General features: G+C 34.2%; 1 protein-coding gene across 1 annotated transcript; it reads left to right on the top strand.

Moving 5' to 3' along the window:
- Window positions 1-14813: 14813 nt before the first annotated feature.
- On the top strand, window positions 14814-15388 carry LOC134370955 (arginine-hydroxylase NDUFAF5, mitochondrial; the record flags this gene model as incomplete). The annotated part of the gene is made up of 1 exon (XM_063087902.1): window positions 14814-15388. A coding segment is annotated over exon 1 (462 nt), but the record flags the coding sequence as incomplete, so codon positions are not given.
- Window positions 15389-16452: the final 1064 nt, after the last annotated feature.

The following is a 16452-nucleotide window of genomic DNA, read 5'->3' as shown; positions in this document are numbered from 1 at the left end:
GTCAGGCACAGAAAGAGAAATACCACATGTTCTCACTTATTGGTGGGAGCTAAAAATTAATATATAAATTCACACACACACACACACACACACAGACACACACACACTCACACACAAACCGGGGGGGGGGGGAGAAGATATAACAACCACAATTATTTGAAGTTGATACGACAAGCAAACAGAAAGGACATTGTTGGGGGAGAGGGGGGGAGGGAGAAGGGAGGGAGGTTTTGGTGATGGGGAGCAATAATCAGCCACAATGTATATCGACAAAATAAAATTTAAAAAGTAAAATAAAATAAAATAAAATAAAATAAAAAAAATAAAAAAAAAATAAAAAAAAAACAACAACCTCTTTTCTAATTGCAAAAGATTCTAAGGGGGTATATAGACTAAAGCAGTAATATATTTCAAAATGAAATTTTAAGTAGCCAAAACCTAAATTTAGTCTTCTCTTTCTTAACTGGATTAACAAGTGCAGCACCTACTTTAACTCACTTTCAGTCTTGCACCCCAGCAATCTACTCTGTCCATGGAAGCTGGAGAGTTCTTCACTAAATCACAAATTTAATCATGGCTTTTGCCCTGAGAATGAAAAATGAAACCAAAGCCTTCCTAATTTTGCCTTTGTTAATCTAATCACCTTGATCTCACCTGACTCACCACCTCACACTCCTTGGTAGTCTCAACAATTGCAGTTCCCTTAATGCTCACTTACGATGTGACTTCAGAGTCTTGACAAAGCTCTTCTCTCTTCCTCCACATCTCTTTTCCACATTTACTCCCTGTCTCCTCAACAATTCTACTCTTAGATAAAACATCCTGTCAGAAGGATGTTTTAACTAATTCCAAATCGAATTCCAAGTTCGCCAGTGTGTTTCTGTGGCTCAATCTACATAGCCCTACTATGTTAAAGTTTCTTGCTGCATTGTGATGTTCATTTTTATTGTCTTTATAGGAATGAAGGTCCTTTTAGGCAAGAATAGTATCCTGTTCTGCACTGTACTCTCAACAACTAGCTATGTATCTGGGAAATGCTAAAGATTCCACAAATACATATTGCATGAAATATGTGAGAATTCCAAGTTTTTTTAAAGTGTGTACATATGGTAATAAAAGTGTAATATAAGTAAAGTCAAATTTCATTACTGCAGGTAAATACGCTATTGTCTACTCAAAAAAGTTTTCAGCAATTCTTTGTTCTTGATTTAACATAATCTTTCTAAACATAATTTTTGTTTTTGTTATTGATGTTTTAAAAATCAGAGTTCAAAAACTGCAATATTGTTATAATTTGTTGTAGATTTTGTTATAGATCAATGTAGATATTAATATAGATAGATTTGTGTCCTTTTTTTTTCTTTTTTAAAATTCTCTGATATTGGGTATTAATTATCCATATATCTAAGTTTTTGTCTAAACGTTCTGAAACATCATCTCTAGAAAACTGGCAAACATTCATTCCTCAGTAGGAAGGAACATACGTAACTAGAAGATATTTACCATATTTTATAATTTCACATGTGTCTATATGGAAAACTAAATAAAACTGCAGAGGTAAAAATTCCCAGGATTGATAAACTAGTTTTGTGTGTGTGTGTGTGTGTGTGTGTATTAAAAAAAAAATTGCACAATTACTTTATGGAATGATTTATACACAACCTTAGTCTTATCCCATCATAAAGTTAGGGAGCAGTCCATAAGACTACCCTCACTTCTGACACCAGCTGCAAGTTTGGGGGTTCCCAAGATCACTCCCAGTTGTAATAATCCACAAGAAGGACTCACAGAACTCACTGAATGCTGTTATACTTATGGTTACAGTTTATTACAGTGAAAGGATACAGATTAAAATCAGCCAAAGCAAGAGATGCATGGATCACAGTTCATAAAAGTTCTGCTTCTAGTTGTCCTTTTCCAGTGGGGTTATGGACAGTGCTAACTTTTCTGACAATGAAGTGTGACAACCTGCATGGAGTATTTGCAGCAGAAAAGCTTGCTCAAACTTTGGTGTCCAGAGTTTAATTAAGGCCCAATCATATAGACATGGTTGTCTGCATGACTGCATGCATGCATGGTCTTTAGCCTCCAGCCCCTCGAAAGGTAGATCAGATACTGCATGGACCAATGTCCCCAAATAAATCACATTTTTAGACTGTCCAGTGTGGCCAAGACTTCCAGGTAAAGAAGGACACTCTATCAGGCAGGACATTCCAAGGGCCGAAAGATGACTTTCAAGAGATGAGGACAAAAGCCAGAACTGTCTTGAGGTATCTCGGGGTAAGGTTTTTGTTGTTGTTGTTGTTGTTGTTGTTGTTTGTTTATTTTAACTATATCAACATGTACAAACTACCTTTGGGAAAAAGAAATAAAAATAATTCATGATGCTTTCTCATAGGAGAAAATACTAATTATTTCTGAGACATAGTAAAGCCTCCCAATGTTTTGGTTTGAAAAAAGCCAAATAACTGAGACAATGAGATGGGGCTTTCTCTGTCTTTTCTTTTCGTGTAAGAAGTGAGATTTATTGTAATGTCAATTTTGTACTTAAAAAGAAAATTAAATATTTTTAAAATATCCTAAATAAAAGCTTAGGGTGACACACAATTCAACTTCTGAGACTGGAATTTCAACTTTAAATTTATAGTGTATGAAATGAAACACTGTAAAACGCATGTACCATAATATAAGAAATAAGGAAAATGTTATGAAGTTCAGACTTATAGTGAGTATAGTTCTGTTGGTTACAAATATGACAGGAAAGAGGATAAACTGCTGGCTAGAATTTATTTTTCAACCTATAGTTCTCCATCTTGCAAACTGAGAAATATACTTTGACATTTTTGATTTAACTGCAGTTGATGGAACTAAGGAATAGCTCCTTTCACCCACACTGAAAGTAATGATTTGTTTAATGTATTTTTCCTCTGGTTGACCAAATAGATTTGAGGAATGAATGGTAATGTGTACAATGCATTCTTTAAAAAATATAGTTCTTGACACTAAAAAGGAACAGAAGAAATATTTGCAAGTGTTTCATAAATGCACAAAACAGCCAAGCAATAATTTGTAATATTTCTTCTTGATTAATAAATAGGGCACATATATTTCTCCAAATGCATTTAAACTTAGCTTCAATTTCTCAGCAGCAAAAATAACTTAAAATCTGTTAATTTGTTGAGAAATTACTGTGATTAAATAAAGGAAGAAAAGGGTTATGAATTGATTAAAAGAACACAAACCAAACCTTAACATTTTTTATAAACAAAAAGAGCCAATTGAAAAGAAAAAAATGTATGTGCCAAATGATTTTTAAATACCTAACACCAAATATGCGGTGTGCAGATTATCTTTTCTATTAAATTTCTTTATGACATTAAAAAATCAGGATATATGTTTGTTATATTTTGAATATCTGGTATAAGATGTTTAAAGTAGCTGTATTAGTTTTAATTTGATTTATACTTAAGCAGGTACAACATATTTGTGGAAATAATGGAAAATATGTCTGAGAAAAAAAATCAGCATCCAGAGATAATGAGTGTTAGCAATTTAGTCTTTTATATGAATATATTCATGTATGATTATGTGAATAACAAAATATAGTTTTATTTATTATTCATTTTTTTAACAGACATAAAAATTTCATGTATTTCTTATGTACAATATGTTTTGACATACATAAGCATTGTGGAATGTCTCAATCAAGCCAGCTAACATGTGATTTACCTCACATATTTATTATCCTTTTGTGGTGAGAACACTTAAAATCTCCTTTCTTAGCAATTTTCAAGAATACAATACATTAACTGTAGTCACCATGTTGTATAATAGATATCTTGAACTTATTCCTCCTATCTAACTGAAGTTTTGTATCCTTTGTTCAACATCTCCCCAACACCACCATCACAACTCCAGCCCCTGATAACCACCATTTTACTCTCTATGATTTCAAATTTTTAAAAGTCCACATATGTGAGACTACAGGGTATTTGTCTTTCTGTACCTGGCCTATCTTACTTAACATAATGTCCTCCAGATTCATCCATGTTGTCACGAATGAGAGGATTTCCTTCTTTTTAAAGGCTAAATAGTATTCTATTGTATATATAACTCGCATTTTCTTTATCCATTCATCAGCTGATGGACACTTATGTTTATTCCATTTCTTGATCATTATGAATAATGCTGTAATGAACATGAGAAGGCCAATGTCTTTGACATACTGATTTCATTTCCTGTGTAGTGGCATGGCTGGGTCATACGGTAATTTTATTTTTAATTTTTTGTGGAACCTGCACACTGTATTCCATAATGGCTGTACTAATTTGCATTTTTTTCATCTACAGTGTGCAAGGGTTTTCCCTTTTCTCTTCATCGTCACCAGCACTTACCTTTCATCTTTTTGATAACAGCCATTCTAACATGTGTGAGATTATAGCTCATTGTGATTTTGATTTGCATTTCCCTAATGGTTAGTGACATTGAGTATTTTTTCATATCCCTTTGGCCATTTTATATTTTCTTTTGAGAAATATCTATTCAGGTCCTTTGCCCATTTTTTAATTAGTTGTTTTTTTTTTTTTTTTTTTTTTTGCTGGTGAGTTGGTTGGTTCCTTATATATTTTGGGTTTTAACCCCTTATTAGATCTATGGTTTGTAAATATACTCTCTCATTCCATAGTTTGTCTCTTCACTCTGTTGATTGTTTCCTTTTCTGTGCAGAATCTTCTTAGTCTGATTTAATCCACTTTTCTATTTTTGATTTTTTTGCCTTTATTTTTGAGTCATATAAAAAAATCATTGTCAAACCAATATCATGGAGCTTTGCCCCCATGTTTTCTTCTAGTACTTTTACAGTTTCAGGTCTTATGTTTATGTCTTTAATCCATTTTAAGTTGATATTTGCACTTAGTGTAAGATAGTGGTCCAATTTCATTCTTCTGCATGTAGGCATACAGTTTTCTCAATACCGCTTATTGAAGACACCCATTTTCCCATTGTGTCCTTGGTACCCTTACCAAAGATTAGTTGATTGTATATGCTTGGGTTTATTTCTGGGCTCTCTATTTTATTATATTGGTTTATGTTCTTGTTTTTAATGCCAGTATCATATAGTTTTGATGACTATCAATTTGTAATATAGCTTGAAATCAGGAAGTGTGATTCCTACAGATTTGTTCTTGTTTAACATTGCTTTGAGTATTAAAAGCCTTTCGTGACTCTAGGTAAACTTTAGTGTTTTTTTCTTTTTAAATTTCTGTGAAGAATGCCATTCAGATTTTGGTTATATTGAGTCTGTTGATTACTTTGAGTGATATGGACATCTTAACAATTGATGGAGTTTGGATGTGTTGTCCCCTCCAAAATTCTTGTGGAAATTTGACCTCCAATGTGGCAGTGTTGGAAACTGATTGAGTCATGGGGGCAGATCCCTCGTGAATGGATTAATGCTCTCCCTGAAGGAGGGGGGTAATGAGTGAGTTCTCGCCCTATTAGTTCCCACGAGAGCTTGTTGTATATAGAACCCTGGCACCTCCCCTCTCTCTCTCTCTTCCTTCCTCTCTCTTGTTTCCTCTAGTCATGTGATCTGCTTGTACCCGCTGGCTGCCTGCCACTTTCCGCCGTGAGGCCCATACCAGATGCAGCTGTCCCAGAATCGTAAGCAAAATAGACCTCTCTTCTTTATAAATTACTCAGTCTCAGGTAATTCTGTTATAGCAACACTAAATGGACTAAAACAACCATTAAAATTAAAAATATGAATTCTTCCAATCCAAGAACATGGGATGTCTTCTCATTTATGTCTGACATATTAATTTCCTTCATTAATGTTTTATATTCAGCATACAAGTCATTCACCTCTTTGGTTAAGCTTATTTCCACATACCTTATTATTTTTATTGGTATTGTAAATTCAATTATTTTCTTAATTTCTTTTTCAGATAGTTTGTTGTTTGTTTATAGAAACACCACTGACTTTTGTTTGGTGATTTTGTATTCTGTAACTTTACTAAGTTCATTTATTAGTTTTGATAGACTTTTTGTTTTTTTTTTTTTGAGTCTTTATGTTCTATTCATATATGATTGTATCATCTTCAAACCGAGACATTTTTACTTCTTCCTTTCTGTTTTCAATGACTATTATTTCTTTTTCTTCCTCAATTGCTTTGACTAGGATTTCTGATATGATGTTGTAAAAAAGTGGCAAGAGTGTGCATCCTTACCTTGTATAAATCTTAGAGGTAAAGCTTTCAGTTTTTCTCCATTGATTATGATGTTATATGTGAGCTTTTCATATGTAGCCTTTACTGTGTTGAGGTAAGATCCTTCTAAGATCCTATTGTGTTGAGATTCTTAATTATGAATGGGTGTTTAAATTTGTCAAATGTTTTCTCTGCATCTATTGAGATGATCATGTGGCTTTTCTTTAATTTTGCTTATGTGTTGTGTAATATTGATTATTTGCATATTTTGAACTACCTTTGCATTTTAGGAATAAATCCCACTTGATGATGCTATATGATCTTTTAATGTGCTTAATTTTCTTAAGGATTTTTGCAACCACATTCATCATAGATATCGGCCTATAGTTTTCTTTGCTTATAGTGTATTTGTCTGGTTTTGGTATCAGGATGATGTTGGCCTCAAAATATGAGTATGAAAGTTTTACCTCTTCTTCTAATTGGAATTGCATTAATTCTTTTTGATCATCAGGTAGAATTCACTTGTGAAGTAATTAGATCCCAGGCTTTTTTTTTTTCTTCTTTTTAAAAATGTTATCATTATACTATGTAAACATCTTTTGTGGCCCTTACTAATTTCTCCCTAAACCACCATCACCCTCCCCCTTTCCTCCCTCCGGTGTCCTCAGTTCTATTTTCTACTTTTGAGAGTTCAAGGAATTACTGTGATCCTTCCTTCCTTCCTTCCTTCCTTCCTTCCTTCCTTCCTTCCTTCCTTCCTTTCTTCCTTCCTTCCTTCCTTCCTTCCTTCCTTCCTTCCTTCCTTCCTTCCTTCCTTCCTTTCTTCCTTCCTCCCTCCCTCCCTCCCTCCCTTCTTCCTGCCTTCACTCTCCCACTTGTGAGTGAGGACATGCAGTATTTCTCTTTCTGTGCCTGGCTTATTTCACTTGACATAATTTTCTCTAAGTTCATCCATGTTGCTGTGAATGGCAGAATTTCATCCTTTATTATGGTAGAGTAGTATATTCCATTGTGTATATATACCATATTTTCCTTATCCAGTTATCCATCGATGGACATTTAGGTTGGTTCCAACTCTCACCTATTGTAAATAGAGCATGTGAGTGTAGATATCCCTTTGACATGATGATTTCCCATCCTTTGGATATACACCCAGCAGCAGGATTGCTGTATCTTATGGCAGTTCTACCTATAATTGTTTCAGGAAGCTTCATAATGTTTTCCATATGGCAGCACTATTTTACAGTCCCACCAAGAGTGAAGGAAGGGCTCCCCTTTCTCCACATCCTCACCAGCGTTTGTTATTCTCTGTCTTTTCGATACTGGCTGGTCTAACTGGCCTGAGATAATATCTGAATGTGGTTTTGATGTGCATTTCCTGTATGCTGAGTAATGTTTTTTTTTTTAATGTGTCTGTTGGTCATTTGTATATTTTCCTTTGAGAAATGCTTATTAAACTCCTTTGCTCATTTTTTTTTAATTGGGTTACTTGTATTTTTACTAATGAGTTATCTGAATTTCTTATATATTCTGGATATTAATCCCTTGTTAAATGCATAGTTTGCAAATATTTCCTCCCATTCTCTAGATTGTCTTTCTTCTCTGTTAACTGTTTCTTTTTCTGTGCAGAAGCTTTTTAGTTTGACATAATCCCATTTCTTTATTTTTCCTCTTGTTATCTGTTCTTTTGGGATCTTGTTCATAAAGTCCTTGTCCAGTCCTACTTTCTAAAGTATTTCCTGTATGTTTTCTTTTAGTAATATCATAGTTTTGGGTCTTTTATATGTGTTCAATCCATTTTGAATTGATTTTGATATATGATGAGAGGTACAGTTCTAGTTTTATTCTTCTATGTGTGGATGTCCAGTTTTTCTAGCACCACTTATTTAAGAGATCATCCTTTGCCCAATGTATGCTTTTGTTGATCTTGTCAAATATCAGATGACTGTAAGTATGTGAGTTGTTTTCTGGGTTCTTTATTCTGTTCCATTGAACTGAGGTCCATTTTAATGCCAGTCCCATGCTGTTTTGGTTACTATAGCTTTGTAATATAATTTGAAGTCAGATAGTGCAATGCCTCTGTTTGTTTGTTTTTTTTTCCCTCAAAATCCCTGTGGCTATTTAGGATCTTTTATTGTTCCATATGAATGTTATGATTGTTTTTTCTATTTCTGTGAAGAATGTCATTGGCATTTTGATGGGGATTGCTTTGAATCTGTAGATTGCTTTGGCTAGTATGGACATTTTCACATTAGTTCTTCCAATCCAAGAGAATGGAATGTCTTTCCATCTTTTGGTGTCCTCTTTAATTTCTTTCAGCAGTGATTTGTAGCTTTCATTGTAGAGATATTGCATCACTTTGGTTAAGTTGATTCTTAGGTATTTCATTTTTCTTTGTGTCTATTATAAATTGGATTGCTTTCTCGATTTCTTTTTCTGCTAGCTAATTATTGGAGTATAAAATTGCTACTGATTTTTCCATGTTGATTTTGTACTCTGCAATTTTACTGCAATCATTTATCAACTATAAGAGTTTTTGGTATAGCTTATGGGATTTTTATGTATATAAAATCATGTCTTCTGCAAGCAGGGATAATTTGACCTTGTCTTTTCCAATCTGGATGCCCTTTATTTCTTTCTCTTGTCTGATTTCTCTGGCTAGTACTTCCAATACTATGTTATATATGAATAGTCAGAGTGGACATCCTTGTCATATTCCTGTTCTTAGGGAAAAGATTTCAGGTTTTTCACATTCAGGATGATATTGGCAGTCGATTTGCATATATGGATTTTATTGTTTTCAGGTACTTTCTTCCATACCTAATTTGGTAAGAGTCTTTAACATGAAGTGGTGTTGAATTTTGTCAAATGCTTTATCTACATCTGTTAAGATAATGGCATGTTTTTTGCTCTTGATTTTGTTGATGTGGTGTAACACGTTTATTGACTTATATATGCTGAACTATCTATGTCTTCTTGGAATGAATTCCACTTGAACATGGTGTATAATTTTTCTGATGTGTTGCTATACTCTTTTATTATTATTATTATTATTATTATTATTATTATTATTATTTTGATTTATGGACTTTTTATTTACCAATTTATAGAAAAATGCCACAAACGGTTATATTGTTTTGTTTTATATTTGGAAAAATGTGGTGATTTGTATACATTTTCTTTTTTTCTTTTTAAATTTTTATTGTTTATTATTAGCATATCCATTATTACAAATGATGATTTTTCTTTATGCCCTTTACCTGAAGTATCACTCCCCAAACCCCCTCCCTCTCTCCTCCCTATCTCTAATATCCTTAGGTTTGCTCTCTCCTCTTGAAAGTTCAACATATTTTTACAGTCTTCCTTCCTTTCTTTCCTTCTTTCTGATTGCTAATATTTTGTTGAGAATTTTTGTATCTATATTCATCAGAGATAATGGCCTGTAGTTTTCTTTTTTTGTTGTATCTTTGTCTGGTTTTGGTAGCTGGGTGATGCTGGCTGGCCTCATATAATGAGTTTGGGAGAATGGATTCTGTTTCAATTTTTTGGAATAGTATGAAGATAATTGGTATTAATTCCTCATTAAAGGTCTGGTTGAATTCAGCAGTAAAGCCATCCACTCCCAGGCTTTTCTTTCTTGGGTCACTGTTGATTGTCACTTCAGTCTCCTTACTTGTTATTGGTCTGTTCAGATTTTCTATTTCTTCTTGTTTCAGTCTTGTTAGTCTATATGTGTCCCAAAATTTATTAGTTCCCTCAAGGTTTCCAAATTTGTTGGTGTATACTTGTTTGTTATAGTCTCTGATCCTTTTTAATTTCTGTGGTATTAGTTTCAACATCTCCTTTATATTGCTAATATTTATTATTTGGGTCATCTCTCTAAATATATATATATTTAGCCTAGCTTGTCTGTTTTGATTACCTTCTCAGAAAACCAACTTTTTATTTCATTGATATTTTGTATCATTTTTTTGTCTCTATTTCATTTAGTTCTGTTCTGATCTTAATTATTTCTTTCTGTCTGCTATTTTTGGGAATTGATTATTCTTGTTTTTCTAGTTCTTTGGGGTTAGCATTAGGCTGTTTATTTAGAATCTTTCTATTATTTTGATATAAGTTTTTATTACAATAAGCTTTCCTCTTAGTACTTCTTTTGCAGAATCCTATAGATTTTGGTATGATGTGTCTTTATTTTTGTTAGTTTCAAGACATTGTTTCATTTCCTGGTTGATTTCTTCTTGGACCCATAGGTCATAGGACCCTGTTGTTTTGTTCCCATATGTTTGTTTATTTTCCTGAGTTTCACTTGTTATTGATTTCTAGTTTCAATTACTTGTGGTCTGAAAAGATACTTGAAACGGTTTCAATTTCTAAAAAATTGTTGAAAAGATTTGTGTCCTAACATGTGGTCTATCCTGGAAAATATTTCATGGGCTGATGAGAAGAAGGTATATTCTGTAGTTGTTGGATGAAATTTTCTATAGATATCTGCCAGGTCCACTGCTCTACAGTGCAGTTTAAATCCTCCATTTATCTGTGAATTTGTTGCCTAGATGTTCAGTCCAGTGCTGACAGAGTGGTATTTAGGTCCCGTACTATATTGTATTTAGGTCTCTCTTTCTTTAGGCCTAATAATGTTTACTTTAAATATCTGGGTGCTCCAGGGTTTATATATCTGGGTGCATATATGTTTATGATTGTTATGTCTTTTTGTTGGATAGATCCCTTTGTAGTTATTTAGTGGCCTTCTATATCTCTTTTTCTGGTTTTTGGTTTAAAGTCTATTTTATCTGATATAAAAGTAGCTACTCCTGCATGTTTTTGGCTTCCATTTGTGTGGTATACCTTTTTCCATTAATTCATTATTAGTTTGTGGGCTTTACAGGTGATGTGAGTCTCTTGAAGATTGCATGTAGTTGGGTATAGCTTTTCAATCTAATAGGTCAGTCTGTGTCTTTTATGCAAAGAGTTTAATACAGTTATATTTAGGACTATTATTGAAAGCTATTGTCTTACTCCAGGCATTTTATTAATTTTTGTTTGGATGTTTTGAATATCTTTTCTTCCTTATTTCCCATTTTATTGTTTGTTTTTGATGTTGGGTATTTGTGGTAGTGACATTTAGTTTCTTTATCTTTCTTGTTTGCATTTTCTTCCACCATTACATTTTGTTCTTTCTTCTGTATCTGTGATAGTGATTATTGCTGCTTTGCCTCCCATGGATTTGTCACCCCTTCTCCCCTGGGTGATGAAGCTGCCAAAGATTACTCAAAGCCCATTTCTTCTGAGCAGTGAGAAGCCCCAGAAAGGAGTTAATCTCCCAGAACCCTCAAGATGGAGGCATTCCTTCCATTTCAGAAATTAACCACAAATTGCGGTTCTCTTCCTGCATTTATTCTTCAGACCAGGAAGTTACAGGAAGAGAACACAGGTGGAGTTTTTGCTAATTACAGTTTAACAAGTTTAACAATAGAAGCCGGTAACATGCAATTAGGTCAATCCACTAACAAAAGCTTGATTTTAGCAAGCATTCTCTTCTTACCACAATTCCCCAGTATCTTTATATATCAATCAGTAACCTGTCTGTCGTCTTTGAGCCAGCAACCTTGCTGTGTCACAATTCTTTATCTTACAACATAGACTATATAGCCTGGGGAAATTTTCCTGTCCTTTGCAAGGTCAATATTTGAAACTGCAAGGCTTTGGAAAACCAGGCCCTGTGAAATACATTTGCTTTATGCATACTCTACAGATTATCATTTTTCAGATTCCAGATGCAGGGCTCCCTTGTGGATTTCTTGCAGGGCTGCTTGTGTGCTGTTGAACTTCCACAGTTTTTGATTGTCTGGAAAATACACCATTTCTCTCTCATTTCTGTAGGTTAGCCTTGCTGGATATAGTATTCTAGGTTGGCCTTTTTTTTTTCTTTTAGTATTTTGAATATATCATCCCATTTGCTTCTGGCTTGTAGAGTTTCCCTTGAAAAGTCTGTTGTTAATCTGGTAAGGGCTCCCTTATAGGTGACTTGACACTTTTCTCTTGCTTCTTTAAAGATTCTCTCTTTGTCTTTTAGCTTTGCCAGTTTGACTATAATGTGTCTTGGACAAGATCTTTTAGGGTTGAATGTGCTTGGGGATCTTCGAGCCTCCTGGATCTGAAGGTGTGTGTTTCTCTTTATACCTGGAAAGTTATCCATTATTGTTTCATTGAATAGGTTTACATTGCCTTTTCCTTTCTTCTCTCCTTCTGGAACAGTCATGATTTGAATGTTTGTGTGCTTTAGATTGTCTTCTAGCTCTCTTAGATTTTCTTCATTTTAAAAATTTTTTTTTTTCTTTTTTGTTTTCAGCCAGGGTTATTTTTAAAAGTCTACTTCTAGATCAGAAATTCTTTCTTCTACTTGTTCTAGCCTGCTTCTACAGCACTCAGTTGTGTTTTTATTTCATGGAATGAATATTTCAGTTACATGGGTTCTGCCACATTCCTTTTTAAGGTATTAATCTCTTTGTAAATTTCCTCCTTCATATCCTAGATTTTTTTCTCCTTTCTTTATGTTGTCTAACTGAGTCTTCCATTATTTCAGTGAGTTTCCTTAAGATTATTGCTTAGAATTACTTTTCAGTCATTTCAAGTGTTTCCTGCTCTATAGGGTACAGTACTTGAAAATCACTGTATTTTTTTTGTGGTGTCATATTTTTTTGTAATTTCATATTTCTAATATCTATACATTGATGTATGGTCATCTGGTAGAGCACTTGCTTCCAATATTCTCGAGCTGGGTTTTAAGAGAGAGATGTCCTCTTCTTTTCCTGGTCTCCACTGGCAACTCCTTGTGTATCGGACCATTTTGTTGCTTATAACCAAGTACCTGAAACTGGATGATTTATAAAGAAAATGTAATTTATTGCTTACATTATCTGAGGCTGGGAAGTCCAAAGTCCATTTGGTGGTGGCAGCAGTGAACCAGATGTTTCACACTGCAAGATGGTGGAAACAGAGAGAGCAGAGCAAGCAAGACAGAGAGAGACAGACTCTCTTCTTTTAAAGCCCTCAGAACCACTGCCCTGACCAGCATTTTTAATCCATTCACTAAGGCATGGTGCTACGATCCAATCACCTCTTCAAAGCTCCACCTTTCAGTCACCATAATAGGATTTCCCACCCTCTTAACAGTCACAGTGGGGGCTAAGATTCTAATACATAAAATATGGGGGACACGATTCAAGTTTCAGGGAGTTTGGAGGGACAAAATTCAATCCACTACATTGTCAATGCAATTGAGGGACTGGTGGGCCACCTACACAATGGGTATGGCTACAACTGTGGTGGAAATCCACTTTTGCAGCAACTGTAGCTATGGTGGGCCACCCATGTGGAAGGGGTGTTTTTGGTCTTTTCCTTTCCTGCTGCTGTGCAGTGGGGGTTGCCTTTGACTCCTTCCTAGGATCCTGGACATGGTCTTTATCTGCTGCCAGGAAGTGGTGGCTTTCCTTGGCTCCTTCCTGAGACCCCTGGTCAAGGCTTTTCTTTGTTGGAAGATTTTTGAATACTGATTGAATCTCCTTATTTTTTATTTTTCTGTTTAGCTTTTCTATATCTTTCTGATTCAGTTTTGGTAGTTTGTATGTTTCTAGGAATTCATCCATTTTCTATAGGTTATTTAATTTGTTGGCATATAATTGTTTGAAATAGTCCCTATGCTCCTTTTTACTTCTGAGATGCTTACTGTAATGTGTGCTCTTTCATCTGATTTCATTTGAGTCTTGTCTTCCTTTTTCTCAGTCTTGCTAAGTTTTTAAAATTTTGTTTATCTTTTCAAAAATTCTAGTCTAACTTTAGATGATTTTTTAGTTGTTATTTTGATCCCTATTTGATATCTTCTGCTCTAACCTTTATTATTTTCTTCCTTCTGCTAACTTTGGACTTAGTTTTTCTTTTTTTCCTAGTTTCTTAATGTATAACATTAGGGTATTTATTTGGAAACTTTCTTCATTTCAAATGTAGAGATTTAATATGTAATACCTATAAAGTAATCCTTTATTACTGCTTTTGCTGCATCCCATAGATTCTTGTACATTGTTTTCTTTTTTTTTTTTTTTGTCTCAAGATACATCTTTGATTTCATTTTGATTTCCTCTTTAACCCAATGGTTGTTCAGGATTGTGTTACTTACAAGAGTGAGTTACAAGAGTGAGTTTCCATGTATTTGTAAATTTTACAATGCTCTTGCTGTTATTGACTTCTAGTTTTATTTAATAGTGGTCCGAAAAGATACTCAGAAAAAGTGTTATTTTCTTCAGTTTGTTCAATCTTGTTTTGTGACTCAGCATGTGATCTTTCCTGGGGAATACTCCTTATGTGCTTGGGAAGAATGCACGTTTTTCCACTACTGAGTGTCAAGTTCTCTATATGCCAGTTATTCCATTTGGTCTATGGTATTGGTCAGTATTTTGTTATTGATTTTCTGTCTGGATGATCTATTCCTTATTAAAAGTAGAGTAATGATGTCCCCTCTTATTTTTTTGCTTTTATTTTTTGCTTTCAGATATGTCAATATATGCTTTGTATATTTAGGTGCTCTGATGTTGGGCATATACATCAGAGAAAACACGTTTGACCTGGTGGTTAGCAGTTTAAGTTTGCATTGGGTAAATGACCTTCCTAGAGCACTTCAACAGATTCATTATATTTTAAAACCAGATGGAGTGTTTGTTGGTGCAATGTTTGGAGGCGACACGCTCTATGAACTTCGGTGTTCATTACAGTTAGCAGAAACGGAAAGGGAAGGAGGATTTGCTCCACACGTTTCTCCTTTCACTGCCGTCAATGACCTAGGACACCTGCTTGGGAGAGCTGGTTTTAATACACTGACTGTGGACACTGATGAAATTCAAGTTAATTATCCTGGGATGTTTGAATTAATGGAAGATTTACAAGGTATGGGTGAGAGTAACTGTTCTTGGAATAGAAAAGCCCTGCTGCACCGAGACACGATGCTGGCAGCCTCAGCGGTGTACAGAGAAATGTATAGAAATGATGATGGTTCAGTACCTGCCACATATCAGATCTATTACATGATAGGATGGAAATACCATGATTCACAGGCAAGACCTGCTGAAAGAGGTTCCGCAACTGTGTCATTTGGAGACCTAGGAAAAATAAGCAATCTTATGTCACAGGAGAAAAAAATCACAATAAATATTTTATTCAGTGTAAACATATATATATATATATATATACTAATAATTTTTATATCTTCCTGTTGAAATGAAACTTTTATCATTATATAATAACATTCTTTTTTTCTAGAGTCAGTTTTAGAGTGAATGTCTATGTTGTATGATGTAAGCATGTCCACCCTTACTTTCTTTTGGTTACTATTCACATGATATATGTTTGTTCATGTCTACTTTCAGCCTATGTGTGTCTTTACTTCTAAAATGTGTAACATATACACAACATATCACTGTATCTTGTTTTTTTATTTTGCTTAAATCCACCTAATTTCTATGCCATTTAATTGGTAAGTTTAATCAATTTATATTTAAGGTAATTATTGATAAATGCGGACCTAATATTGCCATTTTGTTGTTTTCTGTTTATCTTGTGGTTGTTTTTTCCTCTTCCTTTCTTGCTGTATTCTTTTGTTATTTGATAATTTTTTTGTAACTTGATTTGATTTTCTTATCCTTATCACTTGTGTATCTATTATAGTTTTTTATTTGTAGTTAGCTTGAAGCGTGCCTAAAATATCTTGTATAGCTTTACTATATATCTTGTATAACCTTCTTTTATTTTATTTGTTATGAATATTCATGAGAAACAGAGGAGATTGTCACACCTCATGCCTAAGATATGAATGCCAGATTCATACTGGCATCATGCCCATTACCACAAATTGCATTCATACCCCATGTCCCCCAACCTATTATCCCCATCCTGCCCCTCCTCCCCCTTCCCGCCCCAACTGCACTTTGGTACCAAGGTACATTCTCTCCCTCTGTAAGTCTAACACACCAATGTGGTCTTTCTTTCCTTCCTTCTTTCTTTCTTAGCTCCCACTTATGAGTAAGTATATACAGTATTTATTTCTCTGGGCTTTGCTTATTTCATTCAACATAAGTTTCTCCAGACTCACCCATGTTTTTGCAAGTGGAAGAATTTCATTCTTTTTTAAGACAGTGTAGTATTCCACGGTGTATATGTACCAGTTACCTTATCCAATCATCTATCTATTGACATTTAA

Source organism: Cynocephalus volans, chromosome 2 (assembly GCF_027409185.1).
Source record: "Cynocephalus volans isolate mCynVol1 chromosome 2, mCynVol1.pri, whole genome shotgun sequence".
Taxonomy (NCBI): domain Eukaryota; kingdom Metazoa; phylum Chordata; class Mammalia; order Dermoptera; family Cynocephalidae; genus Cynocephalus; species Cynocephalus volans.
Note: the sequence above shows the minus strand (reverse complement) of the source record. Positions and strands in the feature narration are given on the sequence as shown.